At 37.2% G+C, this 16369-nt stretch overlaps 1 protein-coding gene across 3 annotated transcripts in view; it reads left to right on the top strand.

Annotated features, from left to right (window-relative positions):
* Window positions 1-2942: 2942 nt before the first annotated feature.
* The window catches only part of MRTFA (myocardin related transcription factor A), a 91838-nt gene continuing 78411 nt past the window's right edge, over window positions 2943-16369 (top strand). For 2 of the 3 annotated variants that reach the window (XM_040637578.1, XM_040637577.1), the window contains exon 1: window positions 2949-3198. In XM_040637578.1, coding sequence (XP_040493512.1) covers window positions 3153-3198 — 46 coding nt within the window. In that variant the 5' untranslated portion in view covers window positions 2949-3152. Of the gene's footprint in view, window positions 3199-16369 lie in introns of all 3 variants that reach the window. The other variant, XM_040637580.1, reaches the window with a different exon arrangement.

Below are 16369 nucleotides of genomic sequence, written 5' to 3'. Positions count from 1 at the left end.
GTGTTTGAATGTTTCTATAATTTTTTTTTTTTTTTTTAAAGCTGTTGCTATACTCTGGGCAAGAAATTTGAAGGACCTGAAGTAAAGCACTGGCTGTAAGGATGAAAAAAAAGATAGGTTTGAGGAATAAGTTATGACACAATTAGTTATACTTAGATGTCTGGGGCTGGAGGGAGGGGTGTCTAAGTTTATGGTTTGGGACTTGAGTATTGTTACCTAAGATAGGGAAAATGGAAGCAATGTGTCTTGAGGCTTTGGTGCAGGGTGGTATTGGGTGCTTGTTTTGGGACATACTGAGTTTCAGATAGCCAGGTAGAGATGCACAGTAAAGTCAGAGCTAGATGTGGATCAGAATGTGGGGAGTAGTTAACCCTAAGAAAGGATGAGATTGCCCAGGGAGAATATGTAGAAGAGGGAAGGGGTGCCCCTGATAGCAACAGAAAAAGAGAGAGAGCTAATTAGGATTCTGAGAGGAGAGGTCAGTGAGGGAAGAAAGTACAATTTTTAAGAAAGTCAAGGAAATAAGAAGTTTCAAGAAAGGTATAAGAACTATGACAAATCCAGTAGGAAGGTCAAGTAGGATAAGAGTTTGTCTAGTTCCTGTTGATTATGAACTAAATATTAAGGCCTTTGGGGAGCTTGTGGGGGTGGAGGGGAAGTTTTGTGAATACACTATATTGATACTCTGAAGTTACCAAGTCCCTTTAGTGTGGATTAATAGAGACTATAGCATATTTGTGTTGATTAGCTAGAGAGTTATGATTAAAAGCAAAAGAGCTTTCATTTAATTGGAAATAAAGATCCTTACCCTCCATTCCACCGGTGCCATTAATTTGAGATCATGTTCATTTGTACAAAGACCTTATCAAAGTTTACTTTAGTTCTCTGTGAAATTTTGCTAATTGGCACAAAAGATAGTGGCACTGAGGCTGCCATAGGAGTTTAGACTTTAGAATTGTGAAACCTGTCTTAAAGCCAGTTTCACAGTGAATCTGGTGCTGTGCTGATACTCTTCAGGGTAAATGCAAAATCTTAGCAGTAGGCAAAGATTATGTGGCTTGTTTACTTTTTTAAAGATTAATTTTTTAGATTTCTTTCTTAAAAATTGTTTTCCTTTTCTTTAGCTCTTTTTATTCCAAATAGTAGAGGAGATAAATGGAGCGGACTTGCCAGGAAAAGTTAGCCATCAGTTGCACTGTGATGCCTTACTGCTCTCACTACCATACGAGTGTCAGTATCTCTGTAGGGCTGCAGTATTGACAGTCATGGCCTTCTGGCACTCTTCTACAGCCAAGAGAGACATTTTGGCAGGAAGGACACAGCCTTCTGCCCTTCTTGCCATCCTCTGTGCAGGAATCTTATGATTTGTATTTATTTTCCTGTAAGTACAGAACTGTGAGAACTTGTTTAATTTGAAAAACCCTCACACAGCAAACTGTACAGCCCACATAGGGACAAAGGAATGATTCATCCTTTTAAAGATGCTTTTCCCTTAGTTGCTAACCTCTGACCAGAGTAGTGTGTAGTCTGAGAATTGAAATTTACCCATTTTTCATAAGACAGTTGAGAATTTTGTTGCCAGAAGGGGCCAGTGAGAATGCTTCTGCCTTCCCAGAGCAGCATTTACCCCACACTGGCTGCCACTCGGGTTGCCTGTTGAGTCATTCCCACAGTTCTATATAGAGCTTTTCTGGCTTTTCTTTTAAACATGATGTTCTTGGAGTGAGAAAGAAAGGAAGTTTTTCTCTCTTCCACAAAATCTCCCCCACCCTAAATCTGCATTGCTTTCTTTTTTCTAATAACAGAATATTGCCCTCAATCATTCTGAGACTGTTTTCTCTTCTGAGGTCTCTTACTGCTTTCATTTATCATTGGTTTGACTCTGAGCATTTTGGCATTCGCTGGGCTGCATTTGCAGCAGCAGGCTTTCAAGATACAGGCTGCTACTTAACCAGAAAGATTGAGGAGTTCTAGCTAAACATACCAAACATGGATTTCTAGTTTTCAGCTGTTTAAAAGTCAATCGGATGTGCCAAAAGGCATCTTAATGTCTTTATTATGACGATCAGTTAGTAGAAGGGACTGTAAAGTAAATGAATGAGCTTTTCACTTTAGATAAATGAAATTGCTGTGATTTGAACGGATTTTGGGTTGTTTTTGTGTTTGCATTGGAAGGTAAAATGCCCGTGTTTGTTTTTATTCAGAAGAGCCTGCTCCGTGCTAGTGGAAAAAGAATTGAAGTTTATCGGGAAAGGGAAATTGTTACATATTTGAAGTGTTGTCCTATGTGTTCCGTACATCTAGCAAGGTCATAACGCATTTTAGAAAAAAATAGCATCAGTAAACTGTCTATTGACAGCCCACATGTTCTCACACAGGAACAAGTTAAGGGGCTCTTTCAGGGGATTGGCAGATCTGAAAGACAGATTACAGCTCCGGAATGTATTCAGATGACTTTTTGAAACAGATATTTTAATTGGAGTCGGGGTGGAGAAGTAGTTGCGCTTCTGTAGTTAAATATTCAACTTCCTTAGCCTGTTATCTATAAATATCACAGATGAAAAAGCCCTTAGAACTCTTTTTCAGAAAACGAAGTCGCCATACACATTCATCTGTATGCATGTGTGTGTATGTGCTTAATTCCCATCCCCGCCTCCCAGTAATGGTAGTAATTGGGCTGTTTGTTTCAAAAGATTGAGTTGTTTGGATTGTGTTTAATATGTTGCTCTAAACTGCATTAGCAGCAAAGTCCCTTATACTAAAGGTTTGGAACAAAACCTCATCCTCTCTTCCTGAAAAGAGGGGGAAAAAGCAGTTGATCTGTGTTCTGAAGGTCCCTTTCTGTATGTGTCTCCCCTCCCCCCAGAGACCAACAGCAAGGAGGAGGAGCTCACTCACTGTTCTAACCACACTTCATAGGTCTTAACTTGAGCGCCTTTTGGTTTCCTGTCGTCAGTAATTCAACTCTGTGCCATCTTGACTTGCTTGAAGGGTGGATAAATTGGTAACTGCACTGAGAAGGGGAGTGAATTTGAGCCTAAGGCACGAGACTGAATTTATGAAAGCTTTGGTAACCTCTGAAGACAACATCTTCTGTGACTTTGAATTTTTTCATTGTATTTGTGGGCTGCGGTTTCTGAGAAGAATCTGTCATGACTCTACTGGAACCTGAGATGTTAATGATGGCTGTGCAGTCCGGTAATTCTGTATTTCCTGCAGATTCTATTTGCTACAGGTTTCTTTAATAAGGTTGGGTATATCTGTTCTAGGATTGGATAGAGATGGGAGGAAGATAGATGGGAGTAAACATAAATTGTCCAGTGAATGTACTGCATGTTCGGGTTTCTATTGTAAAAAAAAAATTAATAGTTTTTTTCTAGTTGCAAACTCTAGTTACTCTAGTTATTCAGACAGAGCTTTGCTTTAGATGTTTACTGCCTTAAGACTGTTCAGTGAGGGGAAGAAAACCTTTCCCTTTAGTTCAGTATTATTATCTGTAACACTGCTTTTAATGTAGGATAATTAAATTGCTTTTGCTGTTTTATACATTACTGTCTTTGATCACTAATCTACACTGTATTATTATGTCTCTTAGTGAAAGCATGTTCTAAAATTTTCCTTCTTTCTCATTTTGTGGTATAACCTTCTTTCTGAATCATCTTTTGGTTCTTGAAAAAGCTCTCGATAATGCAGAAGATTAAGACTCTTAAGTTTTGGAGATGGGGAAGTTTGAGCAAGAAAGTAGTCAACAGAAAGAATGTAGGATTTTTAAAATTCTGTCTCTAAAAACAGTTTTCTCAACTCAAAAGTGTCTCTTACAACAGTTTAAAATTCCAGTTTGTTTTTAATGGTTTCCTTTACTTTTAGTGTTTTGAAACTTGTAAGTTAGATATCTAAAAATAGGGAATGTTCTTTTGTTATTTTTAGACTTCTGCTAAAATGTAGTCTGTAGTGTTTTCCTGTTTCAGAGCATATCTTGAAAGATTCATACGAGTGGCATTTGCGGATCTCTTCCCATCCACTGGCTTTCACTCATTAGAATGAGATAGGCTCCTTGGTTTTGGCAGATACTGTCTCTGGCAGAATTGGTCTTACTGTTCTCCTTGGGGAACACTTAGTATGTTGAAAGAGACAGATATCCATCTGAAGACAGGATCAGATGCTGTCAGCTTAAGCTTTATGGACAGGGAAGGGCAACGAGGAAAGATACTGCTACCATTCTGTTCTGTCTGGTTTTACAAATAAGACCATGACGAGTCATTTATTAGTTGAGTTCTTCCGTTCATATATGCTATACTTTTGAGGTTGTTGCCTTTCCTTTTCCTCCCCCATATCTGTTGAGCTCTAAACAAGATAGTATTATCTGTTTCCTACCTGTCTAACCAAAATAGTATTATCTGACTGTTGCCTACCTGTCTAACCAAAATAGTATTATCTGACTGTTTCCTACCTGTCTAACCAAAATAGTATTATCTGATTGTTTCCTACCTGTCTAACCAAAATAGTATTATCTGTTTCCTACCTGTCTAACCAAAATAGTATTATCTGATTGTTTCCTACCTGTCTAACCAAAATAGTATTATCTGTTTCCTACCTGTCTAACCAAAATAGTATTATCTGACTGTTTCCTACCTGTCTCTGATGAAATAGCTCCCAGTTAAACTGACTTGGGGTTTGTTTTATTTTGTTTTGTTTCCCTTCTCTATGTTCTAGTTGTCTATTGTATCTGGGCAAGTGCATATTTTATTTTAGGGAGTATAAGTTAGCATTTGAACTCTCTCCCCCTTCTTTGATTGCTTTGTTACTTACAGATTATCTCAGTCTAGTAACTTTTCTTAATAAAGGTTAAAAGATTATTTGCTTTCCCCTAAGGGGGGGTCTCACTGGTTCCCAGCTGGATAAGGGAAAGGGACTTACTTGTCTTGCCTAAGAGCTGTTTTTCCTATGACATATGTTGGGCAGAGCTAGCCACCCATCTGTTGGACCAACTACTTCATAAAACTTTCAAAGGATAATAGTATGTAAGACAAGTATGGATAAAATTGGCAAGGGTGTTGGGTACAGGTAGAATGAAAGGTCTGCAGAGGATAAATAGCATGTGTGTGTACCTCTTTCTTTTGCCTATGTTCAAAAGAGAGAAACTGGGTATAGCAAACTGATTTCTCTAGTACTTGTGGTTCCTCAATGCTCAAAATTTTTATAAAATTGATACCGTGTGCTTCTGAAGCTGTAGTCATTATGCTGGATTGTAACAGTAATATGACAGCTATATTTATGATAAGAAATGAAAAAGCACATTATGAAGCCTTGATAAGCTAGAAGCCAATCATTCTTTCTTAAAAGTCAAGACGTTTAGACTATATGAGCCATAGCTTATTCTAGCAATACCATATTTGGATTTCCATGAATATATACTTTATAGGTGAAACTACTATTTAATGAGATTTTAAAAATAAACTCTTTTAAACAAGATTCAAGATGCAAAGTCTTTACCCTATATTAAACATTAGGATACTGAATATTGTAGCAAAGTTCCAGGGTGCATTGTATATTTATTAACAGTTTTCATTTCTTTAAAAGATTTTATTTATTTATTTGAGAGAGAGAGAACAGAGGGAGAGGGAGAGGGAGAAGCAGACTCTCTGCTGAACAGAGAGCCCAGTGTGGAGCCCTATCCCAGGACCCTGAGATCATGACCCGAGTGGAAGGCAGATGCTTAACCGACTGAGCCACCCAGGGACCCCAACAGTTTTCATTTAGTATTTGGAACTTAGCAATTTTGGTGAGACATACTTGCATGTAAAGACTTTCCTCCATCTCACTGCTGATGGTCTTTTTTTTTTTTTTTTTAAAGATTTATTTATTTTATTTATTTATTTGAGAGAGAACACCATAGAGAGAGAAAGCACGAATGCGGGGCAGAGGCAGAGGGAGAAGTGGACTCCCTGCCAAGCAGGGAGCCTGATGCGGGGCTCGATTCCAGGACCCAATACCTTTCAAAACTGAAATTCTTCCACATCTCTGGATGTGCAGTGTGCCCTGTCTTCCTGTGATATGTATTGTTAAATCTGAGTGTTCTGATCAAGCCACAGTTAGGTTTCCACAGTGGTGATAGATGCTTTAATCCCCTATCTAGACTGTGATTAGAAAACTAATGATCTGAGATGGATATTTGGGATTTCTGAAGTTAAGAGTAAGGGAGTGTTGGGGGCATAACACCAATGCTGGGGCCCAGCTCTTGCCAACTAATATGTAAGACTTTGACCAAGCAGGCCTTGTCCCTGTATCTAGTCTGTGTAGTCTTCTTAGTTTCTAACTGTACAGCAGTGGGACAGAGTTCCCTTATAGAGAAAGGGATTGAGGCAGTTCCCTAGGTTTTTGTTGGTCCCTTGACATACACTTGATCTTGATGAGGCAGAATTAGGGAATCTGTTTTTTCTGTCTCTTTTGTGCACATATGTTTGCATCCCCCAGCCCAGCCCCCATACACTGCACCTGGACAAACCCCAGTGCTTGTCTATGTATAGGTTATCTCTGGAAGGATCATAAGAAACTGGTAACCGTGACTAACTACCTCAAGGCAGGGGAATGGAGAGCTGGAGGATTGGGATGGAAGAGCCTTTTTGTTTCACAGAACAGTTGAGTTCTTTTCTAATTTTATTACGATATGGAATATCACATAAATATGAAAGAACATATAGAGTGTGTATTACAACAATACATAGAGTACATAAACCCCTGGGCACATTACCCAACCTAAGAAATGGAGCACAGTATGCACTGAAGTCCTCTTAGTGCCCTTTTTGATTTATCCCTTGGAAAACTGTTTTCTTTGTTTTTAGCTGTATCTGCCTTTTGAATCTTTCATATTTTGTACCCATGCATGCTATTTAAAAATATTAATTGAAAAGCATTCCTCAGTCCATTTACACCCTTATCACTTGATGTTTATATATTTAATTCTTTTATTTAAAGATTTCATTCATTTATTTGAGAGAGAGCGCGCACGAGTGGGGGGTGGAGGGACAGAGGGAGAGGGACAAGCAGACTTCCCGCTGAGAATGGAGCCTGTTGTGGGGCTCAAACCTAGGACCCCGAGATCATGACCTGAGCCAAAGTCAGACACTTAACCAAAGGAGCCAACCAGGCACCTCTACTCAATTCTTGCATATTTCTTTAACTTCTAGTTCCCCGATGATTACAATTTGCCTCTGAACTTTGTATTTTATAATAGTTCGGGTTGGAGAGAGGGAAGTAGTAATTCATAAATATAAGGTTGAAGGAAGATGGCGGATAAATAACTCTTGCCCTTTTTAGTAATGGGTTAACTCCCATTCACAAGGAAGGGCCCCTTATTTGGGTTCGTGTCACTCAGGGATCTGTAGAGCTGGTGAAAAACTTCAGAACTTTCAGCAATACCTACCTTTTGGATCTCCTAATAATCTAAATATTAGTGTGGGCTTTTAAAAAACACATTTTTGTTTATATTCAAGGGATTTTAGAGCTTGAGGAAACCTTAGGTATTTTCTTGTCCTCTCCTTTATTTAAGATGAGGAAATTGGCCCATTGAGGATAATTTATTTCCTGAAGTGACATAATTAATTAGTGGCAGAGATGGAAGGAGAATTTATTTCCTTACTCTCATGACAGTGCTCTTCGTGCTGTAACATACTTACAAGAAACCATCAGAGACCTCTGATGTGTGAGATTGTTTATAATTTTCCCAGGAGATCTTGGTTTTCCTTGGGTTTTTCCATTGCACGTTTCTATCACTGCTCAGATTGACTCACATCTTAAGAGGTGGAGATAAAAGCCAGTGCCTGAGTGTCTAGCTCCTCCCCCTGAGGAGCGGAGTCAGATACTACAGGCCCCAATGGTTGTCTCCATCTTGCTTTGCTTTCTCTGGCCTGGTTGATGATCTCATACCTTGAGGGTGAGCTCAGAAGACAGGTAGGCAGACAGACGGCTGTTGTCATCAGTATTCTGGATTACATCTTCCTGCCTTTTCTCTTGACTCATTAATTTATCTGGGATCCCCTTAGAGTTAGGACCCAGATCAAAGGAATTTGAATTCATCTGTCTGTCTCTATCCTCTTTTCCTCCCTTTTGTTTCCTTTTGTATGAGGCAAGCTGTCAAGACCATGAGCCACAGTTTTAGCTTTATTAAATCAGTGCCAAATGAAATAAAGATGAGTTTCATACAGTCTTGTTTTTTTGGAACTTCATTTTTATGATTACCACATGCATTGTTTTTGAAAGGGTTTTCTTTATAACAAGGAAAAAATACTAAAAACCCTTGCTTTGCCATCAACAACAAAAAATAACTTTCTCTGCCTTTCTCTCAACAAGCTCAAGGGCATTATCAGGCCGAACTCATGTGTTAGGGGTCTGGGGCATCTTTAATCTCACGGCAGTCTCATAAATGGGGTGGTGGCTGAAGCAATTGGGTAAATATAGAGGGCCTAGCAAAGAGGAATACATGGTAATTACATAGCGAAAATAAACTTAGTCGTGAAGTGTTTGTAGTGTGTTATAACTTTAAAGTGTTTCATGTAAATTATCTTATTTGATCTTGACAACAACTCTTTGAGGTATCTGTATCTTCACATTTTACAAAGGAGGAAACTGAGGCTCAGAGAGGCTTCGGGACATACAGTAAGAGATGGAACTGATGTTTACAATCAGGTTTTTTATTTTAAGCACTAGTGACTTACATTTTCCATTTAAAATGAGAGTCAGATCAGCTCCCTTCTCACTTAGAACCTTCTAGTGGTTCTTATTCACTGGAAAAGCCCAGGTCCTTGTAGTGCCTACAGAGTGCATGATCTGCCCCCAGCTCTGTAACTCTCAGATTGCACCCGCTCCTCTTCCCTCGCTTGAGCTGTCCCAGCCTTACCACTCTCTTTGCTGTCCCTGCATGCCTTAGAGAATGCTCCTGTTTTGGGGCTTCTGTCCTTGATGATATTCCTTTTACTTGGGGCACTTTTTACTGGGTAGCCTCATGGCTTGCTCCCTCACTTCCTTCAGATCTTTGTTCACATGTCACTTACTTGGACCTTCCCTGACCGCCCTTAGGTAAATATGTTCCTGAGACCATGCCTTTCAGCTATTTTGTATAGCATGCACTGTACTAACTAGTGTAGTGGTTTCCAGAGTGTGGTCTGGGAAACCCCTAGGTGTCCCTGAGACCTTTTCTGTAGGTGCAAAGTGAAGCCTTTTTATATATTTATATTAAAATATTATGTACCTTTTTTTACTTTTGTCCTCATGAGTATACGCTGTAGTTTTCCAGAGCTACGGTGGTGTATGATATCTCAACAGAATGCACGCAGTATATATGAAAATTCAGCTATACATGATACATTATTTAGTAAATTATACATAAGAGAGATTTGCAAAAATGTTAAAACAGTACTCTTTTTACTACTTTTTTTTATTTTGGAAAATAATCATATTTTTCATAGGAGCATGTTAACATGCAGTAGTTTTATTGTTATTTTTTAAAGAAATAATAAATATTTTATGGTTGCCTGGGTTGCTCAGTCGGTTAAGCATCCGACTCTTGATTTTGGCTCAGGTCCTGATCTCAGGATCCTCGAACCCTGTGTTGGGCTCTGAGCTCAGCGTGGAGTCTGCTTGTCCTTCTCCCTCTGCTCCTCCCCTACTCTCTCTCTCACTCAAATAAATAAATCTTTTTTAAAAATTTGTAAAGACATAATAAATATTTTAAAAATTTTCAGTTTTAATTTCTTATCTGAGATACACTGATGAATATAACCCACATAAACAAAAACTCTTTGAAGTTCTCAATAAGTATAAAAGGGTAAAGGAATTGTGACATCAGAGTTTGAGAAGAGTAGGTATAGTGTTTAAGAGCATGGACTATGGAATCCAGGTTTCTCAGCTCTGTCACTAATTAGCTGTGTGACTTTGGACAAATTACTTAACCTCCCTGTGCCTGTTATTTCATCTGTAAAGCAGTAATAATAATGTAATGGTAATAGTGCCAACCCCAGATAGTTGTTGTTAAGTATTAAATGTGTTAATATATGTAAAATGGTTTTAAAGATTCTGGCACGTAGTAAGCGCTTTATATTTTTTTTATGTTATTGTGGTTAGTTTTGTCTTTTGTTGTTGGAATTTTGAATACTATTAAATGCAGATAGTTTCTTGTTTCTTCTTTATTCTGACAACTTGCCACAACTGTTTGGCAACTTTTAGAAACTTTTTAAAAAATGTTTCTTCTTTAACTTGAAAGACTTCTGGGAATTTTGTTCTAAGGAATTATAAAAAATATATAAGATTTATGTATAGGGATGTTTATAGCAGTGTTATTTATAGTAGTAAAAAACCCTAAAACAAACAGAAACCAAAATTTTAACAGGAGATTGGTTAAGTAACTTATAGTGCATTCATGTGATTGGAAACTAATGTAGTCATGAGATTATTTAAAGATGTGGGAAAGTGTTTACTATTTATCCATTTAGTCCTTAAAAAATGGATGTAAGGATATATACCAGAATATTAATAGCTGTCACTGGGTAGTAGGATTTCGTAAGGGTTTTTTTTTTTTTTTTTTTGAGTTTTCCTGTATGTCTGTAATTTTCTATCATAAACATTCGTTTCTGTTGTATTCAGATAAAAGCCATATTTAATTGTGTGTGTAGGTGTGTGTACATGTAGGTACAGTTAGTTATAAGAGGGAGAAAATGGTTGAAGTGTAGTATCTTGGATTTGGAGTAAAACTGTTGATTTGGGACTTCTGCAATCAGAGCACTCCACTGACCAAACAACGCATGATGAGGAGGCACTCCATCCCATTAAGCTGTTCATTCTGACCAGTCTAGTTTGTATAAATCCGTTTTACATTTTTGTCTTTGTTTCTATTTTGTAAGATTTATTGAAATTTATCTTTCCAGTGTTTGTGTTAGGCCATGTTCTTGGCAGAGCTATAGATCCTTCCTGTGCACACTTAACCACTCTCAATTTGCTGAACCTTTCAGAAGTTTTTATAAACCAAAAACACACTAAGTTATTTTTTTTTGTTTTTGATCGGTAAGAATAATCTGAGTTCTCCTAGGCATAAAATAATGGCATTAGCATAAAATGTTTTAATTATTTGGTAGTACATTTTCATTATGTATTTTGTTCTTTGACCCTAGGGTACACGTGAAGTCCTCTTGACGATATCTGTTCTTTATCAGAAAGGCAAAACTCATATTGCATCATCTTTATTATGTAAACAGGACCTGCAGCCCTTATGTTGAAGAATTAAAATGTTAATTAAATTGACCTTGATTTTGTGAACTGTTATCTTAGTTTACCGTCTTGAGAATCATTTACGTTATATTCCTCAAATCAGTCCTGTAAGACTAATTTATAAAATATTTGGTTGTGTAGAGAGTGTTGAAAACTTACGGTGTTAACATTAATTAGGCTGCCCAAAGAGAAACTATGACCTCAGTCTTCTAACTTTTTGAGTCTTCTTACTCAAAGTGTGTTCCAAAGACCAGCAGCATCTGTATCACCTGGGAGCTTGTTAGGAATCCACAGTCTCAGGCTCCCCCTCACATGTACAGTCTGAATCTTCATTTGAACAGGGTCTTTAGGTGCATGTTAAAGTTGAGAAGTATTGTTCCAACAGACATTTTTATTGACTTTGTTTTTGAATTGAACAGGTGAAATAAAGATGACTTGGTGTATTTCCTGGATCGGAAGCATTGCTCAAAATGATAAAAGTGAGAAAATGAGAATGCAGTGGTTGGAAAAATTATATGATGTCTAATTAGTGTGGAAGCATTGGATAAAATAGGGAACAAAAAAAGAGAAGTAAACTTGCTCCTAGTATAGTATTCTACATTTGAGAAATGTTCACAATTTGACACTTTCTTGGCCATTTTTCTTGACTTTTGAGAGAACAAATAGGTTTCTCCTTGGCATTCTAGAATGTTACCTGAAAAGGGATCTTGGAGATGATCCTTCATTTTACAGATGAGCAAATTGGGAGTTAAGAATGTTAAGTGACTTACCTAAGATCACATAGCTTGGACTCCCCATGTCCTGACTTTCAAAGCACTGCTCTTTATACCTCCTGTGCTACCCATCTGCGTTGCCGAAAGCTATGTTAGTTGTTTCTGTTGATGTTGGTTGAAACCATACCGAACAATTACGAGAATATATCCAGTACCCCTCACAGCATCGTGGGAAAATGGTGGGGGCTTACTCTCTCCTTTCCTTTCTGTGAACTCATGAATAGCTTCAGAAAAAGATGTTGCTTGTTGTCTGGAAGTTAAACTGCTGCTTCTCTGAACCAGGGGTGCTTGCTGCACAGGCCTGTACTCTCTGAAGTGGGAAGGTGCAGGAGTGTGGGGGAAGGTGTGGGAATCTTCTGTTCTGCTGAGAATGGCAGTGGTTTTGAGTATTTAAAAGTAGTTATTTTTCTTTATATCTCTCATTTAAATAAAAGTTTATAAATCAGGAAATATACCTTTCAACAAAGAATGCTAAAAGAGCTGGCTATCTGTATGCAAAAAAAAAAAAAAAAAATTCACCCTTATCTCATGCCATATGCAAAAATTCACTTGAAACAGGTCATAGGTCTAAATGTGAAAGCTAAAGGACACAAAAAGTATGAACTATAAAAGAAAAACTCTTAAATTGGACTTTATCAAGTTTAAATACTTTTTTATCTACTTTGTACACTGTTGAGAAAATTAAAAAACAGGCCATAGAATGGGAGAAAATGTTTATGTGTGTCTGACAAAGGACTTGTATCTGGAATATATAAAGAACTCTTAGAACTCAACAAGACAGCGCAATTAAAAAAATGAGAAAAGACTCAATCATTCAAAAACACTTCAAAAAATATGCAAATGGCCAATAAGTACGTGAAAAGATGCTCTACATCATTGGCCATCAGCGAATTAAAACCACAATGAGACACCACTACCCACTCACTATAATGATTAAAATTAAAAAGACTGACCAATACCAAGTCTTGACAGGGAGGGCTATAGAGCAGTGGGAATTCATACACTGCTGGTGAAATGTAAAATGGTATAATCACTTTGGAAAACAATTTGGCATTTCTTATTAAGTTAAACATATTTAGTACATGACCCAGCAGTCCTACTCCTAAGTCTTAACCCAAGAGAAATGGAAACATATTCACATTTGCACATGAAGGTTGTTAGCAGCTTTATTCTTAATGACTCCAAACTGGAAAGAACGTAGATATCCATCAACAGGTGAATGGATAAATTGTGATATATCCATAAAGTAGAAAATTACTAGCAATAAAAATGAACAAACTACTGATATATTCAAAAACATGGACAGATTTCAGAAACGTGCTGAATGTAAGAAGCTAGACTCAAATGAATACATACTGGATTATACCATTTATATAATATTCTTAAAAATGCAGGCTGTAGAATACTATTCAATAATAATAATAATAATAATAATAATAATAATAGACCAACAATTCATATGTAAAACACCCTGGATGACTCTCCAGAGAGTTATGCTGAGTGAAAAAACCAATCCCAAAAGGTTATGTACTGTATGATTCCATTTGTATGATGTTTTTGAAATGATAAAATTATGGGTATGGAAAACAGATTGATGGTTGTCAGGGGCTAAAGACCAGGTGGGGCTGAGAGGAAAGTACATGTGGTTAAAAGGTCAGCATGAGGAATCCTTAGTGTTGGAAATGTTCTGTATCTTGACTCTATCGATGTCAGTATCCTAGTTATAATGCTGCACTGTAGTTTTGCAAGATATTATCATTGGGGGGAACTGGGTGAAGGAAACATGGGATCTCTTTGTATTATTTTTTATAACTGCATATGAATCTATAGTTACCTCAACATAAAAAGTTTACTTGAAAAATGTAGACAGTTTGGCAGCTTTTCAAAAAATTAAACAGTTACCCTGTGACCCAGCACTTCCACTCCTAGATGTATACTCAAGAAAATCAAAAGTTTTGTCCAAACAAAAACTTGTACACAAATGTTTATAGTGGTGTTAGCCAAATATGAAGATGATACAAATGTCCATCAATCGATAAATGGATAAACAGAATGTACTAGATCTTTATAATGGAATGTTACTCAGCCATAAAAAGGAATGAAGTATAAAGCCTATAAAATGGATGAACCTTGAAAACATTATGCCAAGTGAAAGAAGATAGACACAAAAGGCCACATATTGTAAAATTGCATTTATGTGAGATGTCCAGAATAGGCAAATCCATAGAGACAGAAAATAGACCATTGGTTGTCAGGGCCTGGAGTTGGAGGTATGGATGGGGATGGGGTTTGGGGGGTGGTAATGAAAATGTTCTAGAATTAGATAGTGATGGTTGCACACCTTTGAGAATATACTAAAAACTGTTGGATTATACACTTTGGGTGAATTATATCTCCATAAAAAAAATGTATAAGAAAAAAATGCAGGTTTCTCTGGAGTGACAGCAGACCAGTTGTTGCCTGGGGCCGGAAGTAGAGAAGTTAACTGCAAAATGGTATAAGAGAACTGTAGGGAATGAAAGTGTATGTCTTTATCGTCATAGTAGTTATGCAGGTATAGGCATTTGTCAGAATGCATTGAAGTGCATCCTTAAACTGGGTGAAGTTTATTGTATCTAAATTAAACTAAAACTGATTTTTAAAACTTATAAAATTATCTCTAATTGTTGTAAGCTTGAAGTGATCTTTAGCTTATCTCTTATTATAAGGCTAACAACTGTTAGAAAAATTGACCCAAGGACTCTGACTTTTATTGCTAATTTCTCTCACCCTTTTCCATCTAGTCAATTTACAAAGTGAAATTACATTGATCAGTTTCGGTCAGACTATGCTCTTGTGCTTTTGAACTAGCATGATTCTGTTGCTCTTCTTTTCAAAACTATGAGTGGGTGTAATTGTTCTAATTTTTGTTAAGTTTATGGAACATTCTGTTGGTTTGTACTGCTGTTTTCCTTTTATGTGCAACAGAAGAATGTTCCATTGGGTGTAACATATCAGATTGATTGCATTTCACCTCCACTCCGGAGTACCCAGAGCTAATTTGGGCACCAGGAGATTGTAGTTAAAATCACTCTTGAGGCAAGTAAGCAAAAGGAGAAAAGGTGGTAGCACTGCTAGGTAATGCTGAAAACAAAAACAAAGAAGTGTGTGAACATTTTTCCCACCTACACCATTTCTGTCTCCCAGTCCCTGATCTCTTGCTATGAAATGTGCTATATTACACAAAACCCTTCAAGGGAACAGTGTTGGGAGATAATTTGTAAGTTAGAAAAACCGGCTTTATTATGTGGCTTCTGAATTTTCTTCCTGAAGTTTCCTTCCCCTGCCCTCACTCAGTTCTTGGTCCTGACAATACCTAACGCCGGGAAGGGTGTTTCCTATTGAAAACTATGCTCTACAGGTAGACAAATCTTCTATTATTTCCCTTAAGCATAACCAAGATAGCCATATATATGTATATATATTTTTAAATACTAGTACAATTGACATCCAGTGTTATATTAGCTTTAGGTATACATCGTAGTGATTCAACATTTCTATACATTACTCAGTACTCATCACAAAAAGTGTCCTCTTCATCCCCTTCACCTATATCCATCCCTCTGCCAGCCTCCCTTTTGGGAACCTCCAGTTCTCTATATTTAAGACCTGGTTTTTTGTTTGTCTCTTTTTTCTTTTGTTTTGTTTCTTAGATTCCACATATGAATGAAATCGTATGGTATTTGTCTTTTTCTGACTTAGTTTACTTAGCATTATACCCTCTAGATCCATCCATGATGTTGCAAATGGCAAGATTTCATTCTTTTTTTTTATACAGCTGACTAATATTCCATTGTATGTATGTATACCACATCTTCTTTATCCATTCATCTGTCAATGGACACTTGGGTTGCTTCCATAATTTGGCTATTTTTAAATAATGCTGCAACAAACATAGGGGTACATATAGCTTTTCAAATTAGTGTTTTTGTATTCTTTGGGTGAATACCCAGTAGTGTGATTACTGGATCATAGTGTGAGTCTATTTTTAATTTTTTGAGGAACCTCCATACTGTTTTCCACAGTGGCTATACCAGTTTGTATTCACACCAGTAGTGCATGAGGGATCCTTTTCCTCCACATCCATGCCAGCACTTGTTACTTCTTGTGTTTTGATTTTAACCATTCTGACAGGTGTGAGGTGATACCTCATTGTGGTTTTGATTTGCATTTTCCTGATGATTAGTGATATTGAGCCTCTTTTCATGTGTCTATTGGCGATTTGTATGTCTTCTTTGGAGAAATGTCTGTTTATGCTTTCTGCTCATTTTTTAATAGGATTATTTGGGTGTTGAGTC

Source organism: Ursus maritimus, unplaced genomic scaffold, assembly GCF_017311325.1.
Source record: "Ursus maritimus isolate PB19 unplaced genomic scaffold, ASM1731132v1 scaffold_21, whole genome shotgun sequence".
NCBI lineage: Eukaryota > Metazoa > Chordata > Mammalia > Carnivora > Ursidae > Ursus > Ursus maritimus.
The sequence above is the reverse complement of the archived record's forward strand: the minus strand, read 5'-3'. Positions and strand labels throughout refer to the sequence as shown.